At 45.4% G+C, this 20,525-nt stretch overlaps 1 protein-coding gene across 2 annotated transcripts; it reads left to right on the top strand.

The window, feature by feature from the left end:
* Positions 1 to 880: 880 nt before the first annotated feature.
* On the top strand, positions 881 to 19,746 carry kdr (kinase insert domain receptor (a type III receptor tyrosine kinase)). Of its 2 annotated transcripts, none has more exons than XM_086224651.1 (30): positions 881 to 1,135; positions 1,998 to 2,091; positions 2,168 to 2,370; positions 5,466 to 5,587; positions 6,043 to 6,208; positions 6,531 to 6,670; positions 7,551 to 7,734; positions 8,305 to 8,425; positions 8,576 to 8,742; positions 8,823 to 8,979; positions 10,435 to 10,555; positions 10,695 to 10,806; positions 10,901 to 11,245; positions 11,864 to 12,010; positions 12,091 to 12,222; positions 13,209 to 13,315; positions 13,774 to 13,909; positions 15,126 to 15,230; positions 15,339 to 15,452; positions 15,918 to 16,006; positions 16,149 to 16,284; positions 16,397 to 16,488; positions 16,611 to 16,733; positions 16,823 to 16,934; positions 17,020 to 17,119; positions 17,205 to 17,310; positions 17,672 to 17,817; positions 17,906 to 17,990; positions 18,602 to 18,687; positions 18,858 to 19,746. In XM_086224651.1, the coding sequence occupies exons 1-30, from the start codon at positions 1,069 to 1,071 to the stop codon at positions 19,072 to 19,074; spliced, it is 4,032 nt and encodes a 1,343-aa protein (XP_086080777.1). In that variant the 5' UTR covers positions 881 to 1,068; the 3' UTR covers positions 19,075 to 19,746. The 2 variants fall into 2 exon arrangements, with proteins under 2 accessions (XP_086080777.1, XP_086080776.1); XM_086224650.1 differs by having other exon boundaries at positions 6,040 to 6,208.
* Positions 19,747 to 20,525: the final 779 nt, after the last annotated feature.

Here is a 20,525-nt window from a genome sequence, read left to right as displayed (position 1 = left end):
AAAAGACATTCCAGCAGAACCATTGTACGGTTACATTCCGAGACGCAGGTGATCCAGACGTTCCTGAAGACATAATTCCTCCCTTTGACATTTGAAGCAGTCAGGCTTGACACCCTGGCTTCACCTTTCGTTGTATGGTGTGTTTTTTAAGCAACAGGAACCACCTTCAGGGAAATATGCAGGATACACCCCCCCCCCCCGCCCTGTTCGTGCACTTGGTTGCTACTTAGCTTAGCGCAACCAATGGTAGTGGGGAATGCAGCTTACCTCCATCTTGCTCACACACGTCCTCCTCTCTGAACTCCATACATGTAGGTCAGGCTCGGGGTCATGATTTTTACAGAAGTAATCCACCGTCGTTTTGTTGGCCAAAGTTTTGAGGTGCTGTATCAAATCATTGCGCTCCATATGGAAAGTAGTTCCGGCTGTGTAGCTCTAAATTTACAATGTTTTCTGTTTAAATTGCTATTTCATAGCAAATGGAAAGACCGTTTTAGGCGATGATATTTGAAGGAGGTATGCTAACACTTTCTATTCGCTACCATTCACTGTGCTAAGCTAACTGGCGGTCTTTGTGGGTCTCAGCTCCCTAATGCAGACACAGAGTGAAGCGAATTTTCCAAAAAGCTGCCATGTTCATTTAAATATGCCATCAAAATAATTACTTAATCTAAATCATGGTATTTTTCCCACTATGATGGTAGGAAGAGCTTCAGTATACCAAAAAAACGTTTCCACCGTATCATTTCTTTCTCGAGTTTAAGTTCAGACTTTGTCCGCCACAAGCAACAACAAGGAGAGGCAAGTTAGTTCCACTCAGAGAGCGAGATGCTCCTCCCCTGCAGGCAGCCCAGCTGAAGTGTGTCTTTCTGCCCTCACAGTTCCATGGGGACACACTGCTGGTCCATGTCCTCTGCTGTGTGTCTTCAGGAGTTTACGGCACTGCATGTTTTCTCTGAAGTGGATGATAGGGCATTGCAAGTCAATGGATTAGTTTTCAGTGATTAGGATCATAGTTAGCAAACCTTTTTGCTGGATGTTCATGAATCTGTCCATGTCCGCTCTGGGATGATGGCTCAGGGAGTCTCCGTCATTCCTCTTCTTGGCATTATTCTGGAAATCAATTGTGTTGCTGGTAAGAGAACAACTTTATTAATCTCAGAGCAGTTGAGTGCTTGACTGGAGTTGGATTCTCCTCATAGAACTGAGAATATCCAGAAAATATAAATTGGCTGTTCAGCTATCAGACTTTTAAAGGGTCTTTGTGAATTCAGTGGAATCCTCAACTGTGGCATACGCAGACAAAAGTTATTTAGTGTTTTATGAATAATGGGAAGAATTTGATAAGTTTTATTGCGCCTGCAGAATTTTGTCCTCATTGGCACAGAAAAAGTGATGAAAAAGGAGGGAAACATACATCTATTGAACAAACAATTATTTTGAACAGCTACTCACAATCTCAGCCTGTGTTCACTGAAGAATTGTCATCTCATCTGTCATTCACATATTTATTGAGTGATAGTGGGTTTGGGTTCTTTTGTACTTTATGCCTAAATACTCAGCCAACATGCTAGTTTTTTTTCCACATAATGTCGGCTGTTGGGAGTGTTAGGGGGGTGGTGGGCAGCCTGCATCCTCAGAAACAGGAACTCCACCTAGGCCACACTATGCTGGGCAATTCAGCCTGACCCGGCCCATCTTCCCCAGCTTCCTGTTTTGAAACAGCTCCACCATTTGCTGCTGCAGTGGAAAAATGGACCTTGAAGCCAGAAAGCCAGTTAAAAAAAAAAAAAAAGTTATTCTGAGGCTTTTCTGAATACTGTACTTTCTTTTTCTGCAGCAAGAATCTTGGGTCTTTTAACTGTTTGAAGAACTTAATGTGTCGTGTATGAAGTGACATCATTGGATGGAGCAGCTCAGGCTGATGTTATCACTGCTGATTGTAATGTCTTTTTTTTTTTTTTTACAGTATTTGATTTATATTTTGTTCCTTCCAGCCGTGAAACTCCGATTTATGCCCGATCCGCCCGTGCTGAACATCAATGGCATCCATCGAATGAACAAATCCGACAGTCTTGAACTCACGTGCAGGTGTGTAAGTGAATTTAGTGATGAGACGGAGGTTAGAAAGAGGCCCTTCACGTTTCTTGATCTCTCCACTTCACAGAGGTCGTCAGTACCTGAGGTGGACGACCCCCCTTACGAGCACCCGCTTCTCCACCAGTGACTGCAGTGGATCAGGACTCTTCTGCACAACCCTGCGCATCTCCAACGCAACAGTCAATGAGACTGGACAGTACCAGTGCTCCTACAGAGACCTGAAGGTCCAGGATGGCAAGATGTCCACCGCTGCTCACGTGTTTGTTCATGGTACAACTCATTCAGTTTTTTTTTTCCTTTAGAAATACAATCGAAGGGGTGGCAGCTGCATGACTCTGCTGTGTCTTATTATAAAATGATGTTCGACGGAAGGACATTGTGACAGTTTCGCTTTAGAAAACAAGCAGCAGACATAATCATATTCAATGTATTCATCTCTTGTGCCAAAGAGTCTTTTATGCAACACTGTGGTTCATCCAGGCCGGGACACTCATTGATGTCATTTGGGAAAATTTACTCAAAGTGTTTGATAGCTGAAACAAAAGGGTGTTGCAACAGGGTAGACAAACCAGGCACTTGCCTCGGGCCACAAGCTGGAAGGGGGCCCCCCAAGGACAGCTGAACATATAAGTCCACAGCAACAACTCAAGAGAACCCCTTAAATTCTATGTTCGGCCGTGTACAAGAAACTCCAGTGACCCTAAGCGGGCCCCATGGCATGAGCTCAGGGTTCCAGTATGAAACAATAGGAATGTTGACCGGTCAGGTTGGAGGTCAGTTTTATCTGGTACTTTTTTTGCCTGAGGCCCCAAGAGTATCCTTTTGAAACAATACTACTACAAACAGAATCATTGTCAAAATTTTTTTGCCACATTTGCACAGTAAAAGAAATGACCGTTATAGTCAGACGTGTGTACTTGAGTCATTTGACTTTATCTCAAGGTAGACAAGCCATAAATTTGGCTACCCCTGACACGCTTAGACAAAACCTCAAGACCTGCAACTCTGCTGTGATTAAAAACCGTTGACTTGTGTCCTCTCTTGGACTTAAGCCTTGTGACTGGAAGACAAAAAAACCAAAAACAACTCTTCTTGCCAACCCCAAAGCATTTTGTAGCGATTCAGTTAAATTGTTGTATAATCGACTTGCTGTTGACTATGATGGTAGCATTTTATTTAATGGGAAATGAAGGGATTGCTCTTATTATATTTGTGCGTCTTAATTTTGACTGAGTTCAGTGGCAGCGGTTTTGAAGTGCTTGGCTAAACGACTGTAAGTATAAGTCTGACTGTTGTCCGCGCGTATGCACTGAACAGCAGCTTGCAGTATTCGGCCTTCTTGGAGACCCTGGATGGAGTCCTGGATGAGGCTCCTGAAGGGGATTCCATAGTTCTACTGGGGGACTACAACCCGTAAGTGGACAACCACAGAAAAACTTGCGGCAGCAGAAGGATGCGCATTGGTGTACTTGATACCAGAACATTCAAGGATAAAGGAGGATGATTGATTTTGTCACTGTATCATCAGACCTGAGGTCATATGGCTTGGACACTTGGATGAACAGCATGGCTGAGCTGTCTCCTGACCACCATCTGGTGGTGAGTTGGGTCAGATGGCGAGGAGGCCCCTGTTTGGATTTCCTTTTCGGGCATCCCTGTTGAGGCTGGGGGAATTTAATGACTGCTCAATATCAAAAACTTCTATTGCTAAAGCTGTGGCTCGGGGCTGTGGCCTCAGGGCCCTGGGTGCCTCAAGAACCCTTGAACCCTCGTGGATAGAGAAGCCGTCCACCTGAAGAAGGAAGCTTTTTGTGATATGTTATCCTGGGGGACACCAGAGGCAATTGCAAGGTACAGATGGGCAGGGGGGACATCGGCCTCAGCTGTAATTCAGGCAAAATAGAAGGTGTGGGAGGAGTTCAGAGAAGTTATGGAGAAGAACTTTCAGGTGACACCAAAGCACTTCTGGAAGACCACTGGACAGTTGAAGGAACACTTTGAGGAACTCCTGAACCTGACTAATCCAGCAGAGGCAGGGTTGGGGGGATGATGGCGAATCAACGTCAACATCCCTGGAGGATGTCACTGAGGATCTGAAACAACTCCACAGTGCCAAAGTGCCGGGGAGCTATAAGATCTGTCTACTCAGGGCCATGTGCTCTATATGCTCAAAGCAGAGGTTGTCTTCAAGTTCTCGTCAATAAGTCAGATTGTTTGTAGTGGGGGTTGGCCTCCGAGTCATCAATCCTGGATGCGATTTTCACAAGACAAGATTCTGAGGTGTAGTTGTGGTTGTGGGTGGCTGCAGTTTAATAGGCTGAGAATGCACTGCAGCTTTTTGCAGAGGATGTGGTCCTGTTAAGGTGGTCGGTCCCTGACCTTCAGTGTGAAGCGGCTGGGATGAAGATCAGCACCTTTTAAACTGAGGCCATGGTTCTCAGCCAGATAACGGTGGATTGTTCACTCCAGGTAGGGAATGAGTCCTTCCTTCACGTGAAAGAGGAGTATCTCAGGGTCCTGTTCTAGGGTGAGGGAACTATGGAGTGCAAGATGGGCCAAAGAATCGTATCAGCAAGGTTTTGCATTGAAATCTTGATCTTTGTTAGTCTTCCCTCCTGCTCTCACCTATGGTCATGAAGTGTGTGTCATGACCGAAAAAACACGATTGTGAGACAAGTGGCTGAAATAGTTTCCCTCAGTGGGACGGCAGGTGTCTTCCTTCGGGATAAGGTGAAAAGTGCGGTCATCCATGAGGAACTCGGGGTAAAGCTGATGGTTCTTCACGTTGAAAGGAGCCAGTTGAGTTGGTTCGGGTATCTGGTCAGGATAGCACTGGGACGCTCTCTGAGGGAGGCGTTCAAGGCACGTCCAGCTGGAAGGAGGCTGTTGGGCAGACCAAGGACCAAGTGGTAGGTCTACGTGTCCACGCGGCGCGGGGTATGCCTCGGGATCCTCCAGTTAGCCAGGGAAAGGGAGGTTTGGGGTTTCTGGATAGGTTTGGATAAGCAGTTGAAGATGGATGGGTGAGACTGATCCATCTTGACTCAGAACTCTAGTCTTATAAAAACTGACTTACTGCCCCTTGAAATGACAAGTATATCTCACACAGTGTGTGTGTGTGTGTGTGTGTGTGTGTGTGTGTGTGTGTGTGTGTGTGTGACAGAGATAGTATTGTCATGCACATAAAACTTTAAGAACTCAAGGTTACTTTTGTCCACTTTCTGTCATTGATGCTTTCACTATGCTTTTCTTTCTTTCTTTCTTTCTTTCTTTCTTTCTTTCTTTCTTTCTTTCTTTCTTTCTTTCTTTCTCCTAACTTAAGTTTAACACACACCTAATTGTTTTTGCATTTGTTTGGATTTTAGATTACAAGGTGCCATTTGTGCCCTCTGACAAAGAGTATGAGGTTGTGTTCATCCGGGAGGGGGAGCGGGTGGTCATACCCTGCCGGGGCTCTGTGGAGAACCTCAATGTCACGCTCCACACTGTAAGGAAAAGCTTTTTCTCTTCTGATAATAACCAATCGAAAACCAAAAGACCAGATTTTGAGTTCCTCCTAGAACCTTGTCAAGTAGCTAGTAATATGCTCCATGATGGCAGGCAGCCTTGCTGTAGCACGTTCGTTTGGTCCCAATCACAAGCCGAAATCACCTCAGTTAAACAACTGGGGGTTGTTTTTTTCAAACTTTGCAAAGCTAAACAAACATTTGTTAGAGAAGACAATGCAGGGTTTTTTTTTATAGTGCAGTGAACTTAATGTGTGTGTGTGTGTGTGTGTGTGTGTGTGTGTGTGTGTGTGTGTGTGTGTGTGTGTGTGCGTGTGTGTGAGCCTGGTAGGCAAAACTGCTCCTTTCTAAAATATGCTGGTATTTCTGTTTTTTGTTTTGTTTGTTTTTCAAAATTCTGTGTTCAAAATCTACAAATTCCCCTGTCTGTCAGAAGTATCCAAATAAGGAGCTCCATCCTGATGGGAAAGATTCTCTGTGGGACGCCAGGACGGGCTTCACAGTTCCCAGTCACCTGATCAGCTACGCCGGCGTCGTGTCCTGCCAGACTCACATTGGAAATGAGACGTTTAAGTCCCCTCTCTACATTGTCGCTGTTGTTGGTAAGACGCAAAAAGGACTGAAAGAAATAGTCAATAGTATAAATGTATGTGGGTGTTTCTTTAATTCTCATTTTTTAATACTTATGTAAGCACTGTGTGTTTTTTTTATGTGTGTGTGTGTGTGTGCGTGCGCGCGTGTGCGTGTGTGTGTGTGTGTGTGTGTGTGTGTGTGTGTGTGTGTGTGTGTGTGCCAGGGAGAGAGGGAGGGCTATTGAGTAAGAGAGGGTGGGTCCTGAGAGTGAGGGAGAGTAAAGAGAGCCCGTAGTCCTGGAGAACAATGGGCTGTCGACCCACTGCTGTGTCTTACCTCCCTTTTCCGCAGGATACAAGATCTATGACCTCACCCTGACCCCCAGGCACGTCAGGCTGGCTGTAGGAGAGCGGCTGATGCTGAGCTGCACTGCCCACACTGAACTCAATGTGGGCATCGAGTTCAACTGGACACACTCGGGTCTGGCCTTGGTCAGTGTCTCGACTACTTTGCTTTGTCTTCTCTCATGATTGATGCTTTTTTGTGCTGTTCCTTACTTCCTGCTTTCAGGAATTCTTCTACTTTTTTCTCTAGCAGGAGAAAGATGACCAGATGTGTTTTTGATTTTCTGACTATTTACCTGAGAGAGAAACGCTGTCTCATCTTTCTTTAAGAAACATTCTCAAAGGCCCCGAGTAATGCAAATCAGAGTCTGATTATCCATCCATTCATCCATCCGTCCATCCATTTTCTACTGCTTATCCTGCTAAGGGTGGTGGGGGAGGGGGGGTGGAGCCTATCCCAGCAGCCTTCCACCTGGACAGGTCACCAGTCCATGGCAGGGCCAACACATAGAGACAGACAACCATTGGCTCTCCCAGCCACGCCTACGGTCAATTTAGAGTCTGGATTAACCTGGTCCCTCTTGATGTCTTTGGACTGTGGAGGAAGCTGGAGTACCAGAGAGAACCCAGCAGGAACAGGGAGAACATGGGGGGGGGGGGGGGCCTCAATCAATTTATCTATTTTACAAAGTTGGTCCCTGAGGATAGTTGGGGGATGGGTAGAAATCTGAGAAATCATTTTCATTGTATGCAAAAAAAAAATCCCGTACACACAACGGAGCACAGTATGAGTCATCACATGTCAAGCCAGCGATGATGATGATGAGCAAAGACCTGAAACAGATTTTTTGGTATATATTTTGCAAATAATAGAAGATAAAGAGTATGGATAATAAACTCTGGGGCACAGGTAAACAACTGCAATAATACACTTTTTTATTCTAAAATTTTAGTGGACTTTTAAACATCCACATGTGTTTTATTGTCTGTTTAATTACACCCTGCCTCCTGGTTTTGCCTCTATCAGACCTCGGGGAACAGTTCCAGGCCGGCCCACGTGATGCCCCACAAGAAGAAGCTGTGGAACTCCCTGGAGCTGTCCAACACACTGGTGGTGGAGAATGTGACCGTCGATCATACTGGAGAATACACTTGTACTGCATCCAGCGGGCAGATGGAGAAAACTGCCTCAGCTTCTCTTAAAGTCTACGGTCGGTCTGTCAAAAGAAAAGAAAACCAAAAAAAACCCAAACCCAACGATTGTTATATACAACTGCTTTACTCTTACAACATTCACTCTTACGATCCAGAAATAAAACACACACAAACACACTTTCAGTGATATTTTTTCTCAATGAGTCAATTTCAACAGGCTCCAGTTTTGAATATATATTTAAAATGAGTCTTTTTCTTATTTATTTTTTTTTTTTTTTTACTGCTGTGAACAAATCAAGTGAAAAGTTTAGCTTCTTTGCAGTTTTGAGCTGGATTCATTTAAATCCTCCTGCCCTTTCAGATGAGCTGCCAGCATTTAATAAATCTGGGTTTTTTTCCTCTCTCTCTTTGTTTTCATGTCAATTGTACATCAAACTAAGTTGATCAAATACATCCTCAGTTGACACAGCAAACAGCGCTGATAGCATCCCTTGGAATGCTGGATATATTTTCTGGGGGGGGGAGGCTTCATACGTACAGGTTTTCCATTTTGAGAACATGACTCTTGAAATAATGACCATTTGTTTCACTAATCAGTATTTCATGTTCTTTCTCATGTTTTGCAGAAAAGCCTTTCATCGATATGAAAGAACCATGGACGAAGGTTTGGGAGGTAAACGTGGGAGATCAGACATCGACATACATCCCTGTCAAATACTCAGCGTACCCTGAGCCAGACTTCAGATGGTACGCTCGCAGTCGTTGTCATCATCGCACTGGCAGATTCTTCTGCAGTTTGTCATTGAATCAAAGAGAATGTACTTGAACATGTGACAAAGTCGTGATCTACGTGTTGGAGACAGAATCAACTCTCTGTCGGGCCTCTCCTCCGCTCAGGTTGAAAAATGGTCTCCAAATGAAGGATGACTACAGGATCAAACAGAAAAATGATTCCCTCGTCATCCGCGGGGTCACAGAAATGGATGCAGGAAACTACACGATGGTCCTGACCAACAAGATCACCAATGAGGAGCAGAGGCGCTCTTTCCAGCTGCTGGTCAATGGCACGTGGTCCTCTGTTTCTTCATACAATGGCTGATGCTCCTGCTGACGGTGGTGATAATTCCTCTGTTGTGCTCCACAGTTCCTCCTCATATCATTGAGAAGGAGGTGGCAGTGGACACGGATGTGTACCCGTACGGGAGCAGCCCTACGCTGAGGTGCACTGCCCGTGGATTTCCCACACCTGCACACATCCAGTGGCAGTGGATGTCCAAAGAGGACTGTCCTGAGGCCTTCTTGTAAGTTTGTGTGTGTGTGTGTGTGTGTGTGTGTGTGTGTGTGTGTGTGTGTGCGTGCCTGTGGACAAAGATTTAGAGAAGTGCCACAGAATTTGTTTTTGTCACAGTGTGCACAGTGCTTGCGTGTTTCTCAGTCCCTCATTGTCAACAGGTTGTTGATTTAGAGGAGGAATAGCCGCTTTCGTGATGTTGACAAAAACAAGACACAAGACAATGAGCGCCAACTCTGACCCGATGCAGATCAGCGGATGTAATGCACGCTCTTCACAATGTCCATTTTTAGACGCACATCAATTTCTCAGACTCGCGAGTACGTTGGCTTAATTTCTCAATCAAAGATTCTCCAACAACTTGCGTGCCTCTGTGGGTCGTGTGTTTAGGGTGCAGACGGAGGCTCTCGCGATTACACAATCGCCTCCTCAGGTGTTCAGTCATTTCACAACTGTTGACAGAAAGAAAAACGCATGTCTGCTGTGACCAAAGACGGCCATCAGCAGCTTCCTTATCTTCTGCCGACACATCCGAGCACTTCCTTAGTCAGTCCTGCTCTATATTTCCTGTTGTTCCCCCTGTGCTCTCTGTACAGAACGTCTCTTCCAGCTGAAGCTTCATCTTTTCTTGTGTTCTCCCTTGGTCTCATTTTTGGGTGCTTGATTTTACTTTTCATTTTCTAGTAATCAATGATTTTTTTTTTTAACTGAAAATGAATTGCTTAATACAGCGGGGTAACAACAACAGCAATCTTCATTGATACAGTTGAGTCGGTACAGAGAGTGTCAGAGCTCGTGTACCTGGGCCGAGGTGAACTTTGGCCCCCCCATACTGCTGTGGCACTAACTAGAGCCGCATGACACGTCATAGTATTTGAGTTTTGCACGAAGGAGGAAACTAATATGTTGACTGTGGTGGAAATCTCAGCTCCTGCACCCACTGCATAGGTGGCACGAGAGAACGCACTCTCACTGTAAATGTTAAACTTCAGGTTTACTTCCTGTAGCCACCCGTCTTCAAGCTTGGAAGGTTGTGTGAGGTTTGGAAAAGGTCTGATCATGTGGGGTCCGGCTACTGCAGTTCCCTGTTCTATGGCAAAAAGTTGTCCACTTCGCCATGGCAACAGCAAAAACTACCTCACATTAAGCCATCACAAAGTTCTTAAGTCAGTCAGACCACATTAAAGACGATCTGGTGGAGCCCCTGATGGGAGTAGATGGCTTTTCCTGTTGCCACTAGGTGGTGCTATGACTAACCCGCCGCTAAATTCTGTGGATTCTTTCCTGTGCTGTGTCTAATCCTGAGGTTTGATCCCTCCTTGGTCGAGCTAACAAACATCCAGACTTTAGAAGTTTTAGCTCTGTTAGATGTCATGGAGTGGTTGTGTCATAGCGTCACATCTATACAGGGTATAAACATGGAGCCTCAGTACGACTGTGGTGAGTTTCTTTACTTTGATTGCAGGTCAGGGCTGATGACGTCTGAGGTCCAGGTAGCAGAGTGTAAAGGGTGGAGAGACATCAATAACAGCTCGGGGATCAACCCTGTGGAGCGGATTTTTGCTGACATCGACGACGCCCAGAGGGTAAGTCACGCCGCGCAGTCTTCTTCAGCACCATCGAAATTCTGCTTTCTTACAGCATTGCGTATGAACCCCGTTCGTCCTGATTGTGGGGTTATTTATTATATCATGATTTATTACTGAACTGAATGCATTTCCCCAGAAAATCATGAGCTCTCTGAGGATACAGAAAGCCGAGGCCCACGCCCTCTACAGGTGTATGGCTCATAACAAAGTCGGAGAGGATACACGGATCATCTTCTTCCATGTTACACGTATGTTTCCTTCTCCTCCTCACTTATCCCTCTCTGTAACCATGGCTACATTTCCCCTCTCATTCCTGCTTGCGTGTTGATCGTACACTGTCAGGGGGCCTCGAGGTGAGCGTGTCTCCGTCCAGCGAGCCCATAGAGGAGGACCAAGTGGTGCTGCGGTGCAAGGCAGACCGGCTGATGTACGGCAACCTGGCCTGGTACCGTGTGACCAACATCTCAGAGTCAGAGCCGCTCGCGTCAGTGCAGCCCTGTCGCTCCATGTCACTGCAGCAGAGGCCCCTGTCGCAGGCCGTGAGGTCCAGCTTGCGGGGCACCAACGTGACCCTGGAGCTGCTGCTGCCCAATGCCTCCCGCCAGGACGAGGGCCTGTACGCCTGTCAGGTGGAAAACATCAAGACTGGAGAGAAAACCTGCCTGCTGCGCCATCTCTTCCTCAGAGGTTAAACCATTTTTGATCTTTGACCCTTTTCATTTCAAATTGTTATCACTGAGATCGTTTAGTCGTTGTCTGACACTCCGGAGGGTGAAATGACTACGTCCCAGCAGGCACCCTGCCAGTCACCCACATTATCAAACCCTTGAGGTAGACTACTGGTGACAGCTGATGTTGATATGGTGTTGATTTGAATTTATGTTGTTATCCCCCCCCCCCCCCCCCCCAAAAAACATTGTAAAAGTATTTTGAAATCAATATTTAGGATTTGAATTCTGTCCAGTTCTGAGGTCTGGACTTTCATCGTCAAGGTTCCTGATGTTCATTTGATGTCAGATTACAGTTGGAATAGGACTTTATTATCAGAGGTTTGGAGATTTAAAGAGGCGCTTCAGCTTCATATTTTCAAATTCTTTAATCACTCTGTGTGTTTCAAAGCATTTATGTTTAGCACAGTATCGTATAGATTAGAATGTCTGGGCCACTCTCCCTCCTGAGCGTCACCCGCCGTCGATTTCATCGACTCAGCCTTCAGTAACAATTTCACATTCTCAACTACAAAAACTTATTCCAAGTTTTTTACTGGCTGTGAAAGTTGGACTTGACTTGGTGCTGTGATCGTAGGTCTTGAGGCCGCAAGGATCCTTAACAACTTCACGGACCAGAAAGCAAACGTGAGCGCAACCGTCACACTCCTCTGTGACGCTGCTGGGACGCCAAACCCGACAGTGGTGTGGACCAAAAACAACCACACCGTGGTAGAGGGCTCAGGTGAGGCGGGCGCGGGTTTTCAGGGAGATCGTGCTCACTCGAGTTGGCACAGCTTCTTAAACTGGATGGATTTCTTTCAGGTGTGATTCTGAGCCAAAACAACAGTATTTTGACAATTCAGCGTGTGAAGAAGGAGGACAGTGGTCTTTACACCTGCACTGCTTGTAACAGCCGCGGCTGTGACACCTCACAGGCCTTTTTGATCACTGAAGGTCAGTCCCTACCTGAACTGGTGCCAAATGGCAAAAAAAACAAAACATTAAATGTAACTCAAAGATATCAGTTTATAATAATATTCTATTTCCTGTTTACTGATTGAAAATATATATCCATATATATCTTGTCCAGACCTCATGCAAGAGTTTATCCTTAACCTCATGGTCATACCCACAATACCCTTAAAGGCAGTAGATTTATATTTGGCCTCAAGGTTTCACACACTCCACGTTTTTGATATCAAAGATTTAGAGTAAGAATAACTGCTTCCGCAAGTCAGGAAGTTGGCCCAGTTAGTGCACATCCTCCTGGGAGTGTCTGAATCCAAAACAATGGGCAGACTAGGGGACAAAGAGAGAGGCCAGGCCGCCCTCTGTTCTCTTGTCTGGGACGCGTTACTGTCCTGAGCTCAGACACAGCCACAAACAAACAAATGTGCAAGCTAGAAGCAGGGAGGCCTACGTGACCTGGTCTGCGCCAGCAGAGTGTAAACCCAGTTAAATCAGCTACCAGCACTTCTAACGAGGGAGGACAGATGACAAAATGGCCAACAAGAACAAATCTGTGTGGCAGGGAGAGTTTGAGAGCACCAGAACTGATTAGAGCATTGAGTTACTCACTAGCACTGATGTGATACGGCTTTTCCTTTTCTTTGGCAACAGATGTTGCTGCAGACAATTTGTTATGAGTAGATAAAACATCAGTTTGCTTACAGTTGAAATCCAACAGTCTCCTTCCTTCAACCCAAACACACACACACACACACACACACACACACACACACGCACGCACACACACGTACATGCCAAAGACAATGACTAACCGGTCTGAATGCTTTGCCCTGCTGCCAAGACACGTCACTGAATTAAACTCAACATGCCATGTTTTTCCTGCGTGAAGGGTCTCCAATGTGTCAAATTGTTCTTTTTTATAAAGTACTGTGTGAAAACTCCTTCAAATTCTATCACTGTGTTTACTTTAGGAGCAGAGAAGAAGACTAATGTGGAGCTGATTGTTCCGATTGGCTCAGTGGTCATCGCCATGTTTTTTTGGTTACTGATCGTCTTTGTCATCCGGGGAAGAAAGAGAGTAAGAACTTCCTCATCCGTCCTCTGCCATGCTCTTATGCTTTTGGATTTTCCCTCCAGTAACAAACATTATGTTGAAAACAGAAGTACAGCAATAACATACACACACACACACACACACACACACACACACACACACACACACACACACACACACACACACACACACACACACACACACATGCATGAACACACACACACATGCATGAACACACACACTCTGGGGGTGTATGACTGATTAGTAATGACTGCTCTGGCTCTTGCTGGCTGCTCTCTTTTGTATCCAGGAACAACAGGGTCACTTTCTGCTCCCATAAGTCACGTAGACCAGCAGGACTGATTGGGCCCCCTTTTATTGTCAGGACATCGGAAAACTGCAGTTCTGTTTTATTTCAAGGGGGGGACAAATATTGGCAGATTAATTCACACGTTCATTCCACATGTCTCTTAATGTTTCAGTCAAATGATGGCGATCTGAAGACGGGCTACCTGTCCATGATCCTGGACTCGGAGGACATGCCAGTGGACGAGCAGTGTGAACGCCTCACGTATGATGCTAACAAATGGGAATTCCCTCGGGACAGGCTGAAGCTTGGTGAGACAGTAATCTGAACACGTCGCTGGTTCCTCAACCAGTGACACCATGCACCATAGTTGCTGAAACATTTCAAGTCCCAACTTAGAGTTGTGTCTCCTATCCGGGTGGGAAGCCTAGAAAAGGCTGTGCATAAGAAAATCATCAAATCACAATTTTATATAATTGAAACATTGAGTTCTTATCAGAATTTTTTTAGGTGCCAGTCTGCAGTTTAAACATTTAAAAAAAAATGTTTTTAGCCGTACAAGTGTGAGGTGTTGTGATCACCCAAAGTGCCCCCCCCCCCGCCCCCTGCATGACTTCTTGGTGATGCCACAAGTCAGAGAACACCAGCAGTATGTTATTAGCTTGAAGCTAACGGAGATTGACTCCAAACAGCAGCAAAACTGTCCAAAACATCAGATTTCAAACTCTCAATTGCATCAACCTTTATAGTCCAAGTCAATAACCAATAATCTACAAACATTTTCGGTTTGAGTTTAAAATCTACAAAACAGAACATTTCGGTGTAAGTTTAGGCTGTAAAAACTAAAGACAAAGCTCAAACAGAAGAACTGCTGTATGCAGCATTTGTATTCAGTAAAAAGATGCTGGATCAACCACATCACACTTGATGAGGTGCTTGAGAACTCCAGTCGATCATTCACTTGATGAACGTAACGTTGAGTGTAGCAAACACGTCCAGCATTAGCTCAGCAGCACCAGCTATGCAGCGTGCTACTAGCTTTGCTAATGCTAAATGCTAAGAACGGTGTCCCCTGAATATCTTAAGACGTAAATGTTTTCCAGTGTTGGCTTTGCCATGACAACAGCAACTAATGTTAAACTGAGGACGATAAAATTGGAGGAGTTGACGTAACGACTAAATCCGAGAGGAGGGACAAAATACATGACTTGGTCAGGTGATTAAAGACTTGAGACTTGGACTTGTTGGAAAATACTACCTGGAACCGACTCATCATTGGGGATGTGGAAGTTTTGTGGAGCTGCTCAGATAATTTGATGAAAAGAGAATTTATCATGACACGAAAGTTTCAGAAGGCGAATTTATCAAACATGTAACTCGGGATTGACAGGTACAGGAGGCGGTTCACATTTCCCTTCAATAAACGAGTCCAAAGGAGCACATGACACACGGTGCTGATGACAGCGAGACCTCGACTGATTCACTGTTGTTGGTGAGTGTTTTCATCACCACTGTTGTGCTTCACAGGCGACCCACTGGGGCGGGGAGCCTTCGGTCAGGTGGTCGAAGCGGCCGCCTTCGGCATCGAGAAAGCCACCACCTGCACAACTGTTGCAGTCAAGATGCTGAAGGGTCAGTAAAGTTCTCCTCTGTGCACACGCGCACATGGACAGAGGAAGACAGAGGTTCTCAACTTCACCCCCCAGCGCTCATTTCACTTTGTCCCACACTGTGTCACAGAGGGAGCCACAACCAGTGAATATCGTGCCCTGATGTCAGAGCTGAAAATCCTCATCCACATTGGACATCATCTCAATGTTGTGAACCTGCTGGGAGCCTGCACCAAGCCAGGGGGTGAGTCATGACCTTCGACACAGCCAAAACACACTACCTTTATCTCACACACCTCACATTTCTCATTAAGGAATCAATATTTGCTTTAAATGAAATCCATCCCAAACGAGCCCTGAGATACGTTACATCCCCAAATGAGGTCAAGGCTCTGTTAGGGAATAACACACAGGACCCAGACAAAAAGAATAATAAGGCCACAGAAACCTCCAGTGTACAAAGTAAACTCAGGGATTTATCCACAACATGTGCAGGAGAGAAGTCACAGAGCAGCGAGAGCTGCCAGAGCACTGCTGGCTCTGACTGCTGCATCTTCTTTTTATATATTAAATAGAAATCTATGTTGAGGTCACTGTGAGTTTTGATTAAATGCAGTCTATCAATGCTCTATCAAACAAACTCGATCCGTTTTGGTAACATGAACAGCTGAAGGTTCTTAGTTGACTGTGAAACTGCTGATCTCGTCAGGGCCACTGATGGTGATCGTCGAGTACTGCAAGCATGGAAACCTCTCAAGCTACCTGAAGAGCAAGCGTGGAGAGTACAGCCCATACAAGGTGGAGCACCAGTGACCAACATGCAGCCAAATTAACCTCCAGACATGCCACTAAATGATAAAACCAACCATATTTTCAGCATGAATTCTGTTTTTATGTACTTATGGATCTGTTCTGTTGTGTGCTTGACCCCCATCAACAGAGGAAGCGAGTGAACAGCCAGAAGTGGTCGTCTGCAGAGGAAGATGTGAATGAAGGAGATCTGGGTCTGGGTAAAATAGCCCAGCTGGACATCTGCACTGGATCAGCGTCAAGCAGCAGCATAGACGCTCAAGACGGTACTGAAGACCGCAGCCAATCAGTCGTTGCTTATTTTCCTTTTGCGCTCAGTTAATTGTCCTTATCGCCCCTCATGAAATCATAACGATGGGATGCATCATGTGACTGCAGAGAGCTCAGATGACGCATATCTGACTATGGAGGACCTGATATGCTACAGCTTCCAGGTGGCCAAAGGAATGGAGTTTCTTTCCTCTCGCAAGGTGAAATTTAACATCTTGCAGTGTGTGTGTGTTTGTGTGTGTGTGTGTGTGTGTGTGTGTGTGTGTGTGTGTAGGTAAATGTTATCGCTGATGTTGGTTAATGCGTGTGAACTCCTGTGCAGTGTATCCACAGAGATCTAGCAGCCAGGAATATTCTGCTCTCAGAGAATAATGTGGTGAAGATCTGTGACTTTGGCCTGGCCAGAGATGTCTACAAAGACCCTGACTACGTCCGCAAGGGAGACGTAAGTCAAACCCAAAGTGGCTCATGATGATCAGAATTGCTACTGAGAGCTTTAAAGAAAGGAAAGTGACATCTTGGTCATTGCCACAGGCACGTCTTCCTCTGAAGTGGATGGCTCCTGAGACCATCTTTGACCGGGTGTACACCACACAAAGTGATGTTTGGTCCTTTGGAGTCCTCCTCTGGGAGATATTTTCCTTGGGTAGTAGTAGTATTAATACTAGCAGTACTATTAGTAGTAGTCCACATATCCCTCTGGAACGTCACCTCTGTCATGTATCCTGCAGGAGCTTCTCCCTATCCGGGCGTTTGCATCGACGAGTCTTTCTGCAGGAGGCTAAAGGAGGGCACCAGGATGAGATCCCCAGAATATGCCACCACTGAGATGTGCGTGGCAACTTTGGAGGCACTTAAACTCATCCCTGAAGTCCCTCCACTGTCCTACTGAGAACCAAACTGCTTGTGTTTGTAGATACCAGACCATGTTGGACTGCTGGTTGGATCGTCCCACAGACAGGCCGACCTTCGCAGAACTGGTGGAACATCTGGGGAACCTGCTACAAGCCAGCGTGAAACAGGTCTGGTTCCAAACTGGTACAAACTGTCTCCATTAGGATGGATGGTTTTATTTCTATTCAAGTCAACAGATTCTGTTTATGTATCTTGGAGGAATCGATCACACCTCAGGCCTGTAGTCTTCAAGGCCAATGAAGCCCCTCTCACTGCTGGGACTGTTGCTCTCTCTGCCTGTATGTGCAGTCGCGACTGCTCCAAGGTCACAAGCTTTCACCGCAATGCTTTTCTGGAAGAATTTATGATTTTAGTACCTGAGGTTGAAGTAGGTTAGCAAATGAGGCCATCAGAAAATGGATTTTCAACATGCACAGATGTACATGATGCTGTGTAAGATGATGTGACTGGGGTACTCTTGGTTTCCAGTATGGGAAGGACTACATCCCTCTGACTGCTGGAAATGAGGCAGAAGGAACCCCGGTGACCCCTGACCCCAGGAGCCCCTACAATAGGCCCCAAAGTGGAGAAATCCTTGAAGCTCAGCTTCACTATGACAACACTCCATCCCTCGGGTCAGCATGGCGTCGCTCTCCTCAGTCTCTTCTAAGAGTTGAATCGCCCATCGGGCCGTCACTGAACTGCGGTGTCTCCTCTGTGCAGACTTTCCCAGCAGAGTGAGAGGTGCAGCCGACCCCTCAGCGTGAAGACGTTCGAGGACATCCCAGTGGCGCACAGCAGCGTCATGGTGAGAGTCTCTCTGTCGCTCTCAGCTGCAGCCCCTCAGCTGGATCTGTTCCAGCAGCCATGACTTATGGTGGAATAATGCAGTTACTACAACTGAGTACTCATGTGATAATGCAGGAATCACTGCTGAATGCTAATGTAATAATACTGTAATGAGTACTGATGTAATAATGCAGTACAGACTACTGAGAACCCGTGTAATTGCACTGTAATAACATTTGAATACTGATGTAATAATGCAGCGCTGACTACCAAAGACTCATTTAATAATACTTTAATGACTACTGAGTACTGGTGTAATGATGCAGTAATGACTACCGAGTACTTGTGTAATAATACTGAGATCTCTCTATAATGAGTATCTCCTTATTTCCATCTACTCCTCTCCCTCTGATGGACGTTACTGCACAGATATTTCCTACTTCTTACAGTGATTCTTTTTTGTATTTTAATTGAATAAGGACACATTTACAAATCTACTTTGGATATTTTACCTGGATTTTCACAGCATCGTAGCCATGCAGCTTCGTTGAAGATTACGAGGTTGCTTTGAGGGCTAGTTTTTCCCCTGCAAACGACATATTAATGAAAGCACGTGCTGCGTTTACACAGGAGGGTCATACTGACAGTGGTATGGGCTGCTCACCGGAGGAGGTGAAAGCTCTGAATCAACACATGCTGACTACGCCCAACTTAAGGTGAGGACCAGGCCTCAGCATATCCAACACCACTCAACCCAAAATGTACACGATAATCATTTGATAAATATCTGGGAACCGTTCATTGTTTGGTTTTGATGTGGCGAGTCTTATTCTCATTGTGAGCCGTCCGCCATTCCAAATGTCCTGATCCACGTTTCTCTCCACAGCCAGCTGCTGCGCTGTAAGAGTAAAGAGTCGTTGGCGTCTGAGTCGTCCAATCAGACGAGTGGATACCAGTCAGGCTACCACTCCGACGACACAGACACGCCGATTTACGCTAACGAGGAGGCAATCATGAAGCACAACATGCTGATGAAGCCTCCGTTGCCCAAGACACATGACAAATTCAACGTGGAGATCCGTTACAGCACGCCACCCGTCTGACCCCAGTGTTCCTCACCCCTTAACCCCGAGTCCTTCACTGTACAGCATTTGTTTACCTTACACAGATATAACACTGTAGGAATGATGACATCACTTGCTCTAGAGCTCCGTTCTCACTGCTGTTGAGATATTTTTCACACATGACGATAACTTAATAAACCACCTGGGGAAAATGCAGGTTGTAGGATAAGTCAGTAAGCGCAGCATTCTTTGGACAACTGGAGGAATGCTATCATGTTTACACAGCAAGCGGCAGGTCTGGAACGACAAGGGGACACTCCTACTTCCTGGGGCGCAGTCCACCCACTTCCTCTACTTCAGGAAATGGCATCTGGAATTTTTAGATAATTAAATCAGCAAATGTTTTTCCTTCTTTCTTTCATTCTTTGGCACACTAAACAGCCCAGTATGGAGGCAGACTGTCTCAGATCGATCCGAACAATGTTTCTCGTGTCACATTTGTACAGTTGCTTTATTCATATGTCTTGCAATATTGTATTGAAGGAGTATTGACTAAACCTGCAATAAATGTAAGTAGTTTTCTAAAATAAAATTACATGTGGATAAATTGTTCTTGCGCAATTTCAGCTACAATAATTTCTTGGACTTAACCCTTGTATATGCTACTATTAAAAAATAATGCACCCTCCTAAAACTGCTACACAATTGTTAGGTAATCTCTCTCTCTTTATTTGAGTGAATGTACAATCAACTTCAGTCCTGATCACCAAAACTTGTATATTCATTTCCATCAACCTCTTTTGTTGTCCTTTTTGAAGTATGGCACGCGGCTGGGGGAGCACGGAGACACCCTCTCAACTTTGTAAAAGAAGTTTTCCTGCTGGCTCGAAGAGGTTTGTTCCTTTTTTGGACACAAACCCCTTTAATCAAATAAGCTCTGATGTAGCGAAGCTTTGTTTCATGTGACAGTGCAGCTGTTTCCACCACCCAGGTCTTTGTCTCCTGACTGCAGCAACACGGCCATGTTGCAGTGATTGCCCCATCAACTAAAGTGAATGGGGACCACTTTTCAAACACAAAACTATGTAACTATAAAATGAATGATAAAAACACAAGATGCCCCCACACTGATGGTCCGTGGTAATCCAGGTGTCCTGCAGCTTTGGCATGCCAGGTTGTGTTATTAGCCTCACAGTTAGCCTGTTAGCTTGTTAGCCCCCAACTGTCAAACATGCTCAAAACAAGGTATCACAGCTGGAAGCTCACACTCGGCTCCAGCCACAGCTGTTTTGATGCTTTTTATACCTTTTCTTCAGTGGAACAGAAAACCTACTTAAAATGCTTTTCCTTTTTGCAACAGTTTACATAAAATTCCCCCCAAAATTAAATGGAAACAATGATATTATGGTAAACCTACAGGACCTTAAATCCCAAATTGTAGTGAAAAAATTCATAGCCTTGCCAAAATGCTTGCCCTTTGCGTGAACACA

The sequence above is a fragment of the Aulostomus chinensis genome, chromosome 14 (assembly GCF_037954235.1).
Source record: "Aulostomus chinensis isolate RoL2024-O1b breed Wild chromosome 14, RoL_Achi_v1.0, whole genome shotgun sequence".
In the NCBI taxonomy this organism is placed as follows: Eukaryota; Metazoa; Chordata; class Actinopteri; order Syngnathiformes; family Aulostomidae; genus Aulostomus; species Aulostomus chinensis.
This window is presented reverse-complemented; position numbering and strand designations above follow the sequence as displayed.

Excerpts from the sequence above, each read along its gene's own strand:
- kdr (XM_086224650.1), top strand. The coding sequence starts at position 1,069 with ATGATGGCTCAGGGAGTCTCCGTCATTCCTCTTCTTGGCATTATTCTG. Across the intron at positions 8,743-8,822 it reads TTTCCAGCTGCTGGTCAATG|TTCCTCCTCATATCATTGAG; the intron begins GCACGTGGTCCT and ends TGTGCTCCACAG. Across the intron at positions 17,120-17,204 it reads GAATATGCCACCACTGAGAT|ATACCAGACCATGTTGGACT; the intron begins GTGCGTGGCAAC and ends TTGTGTTTGTAG.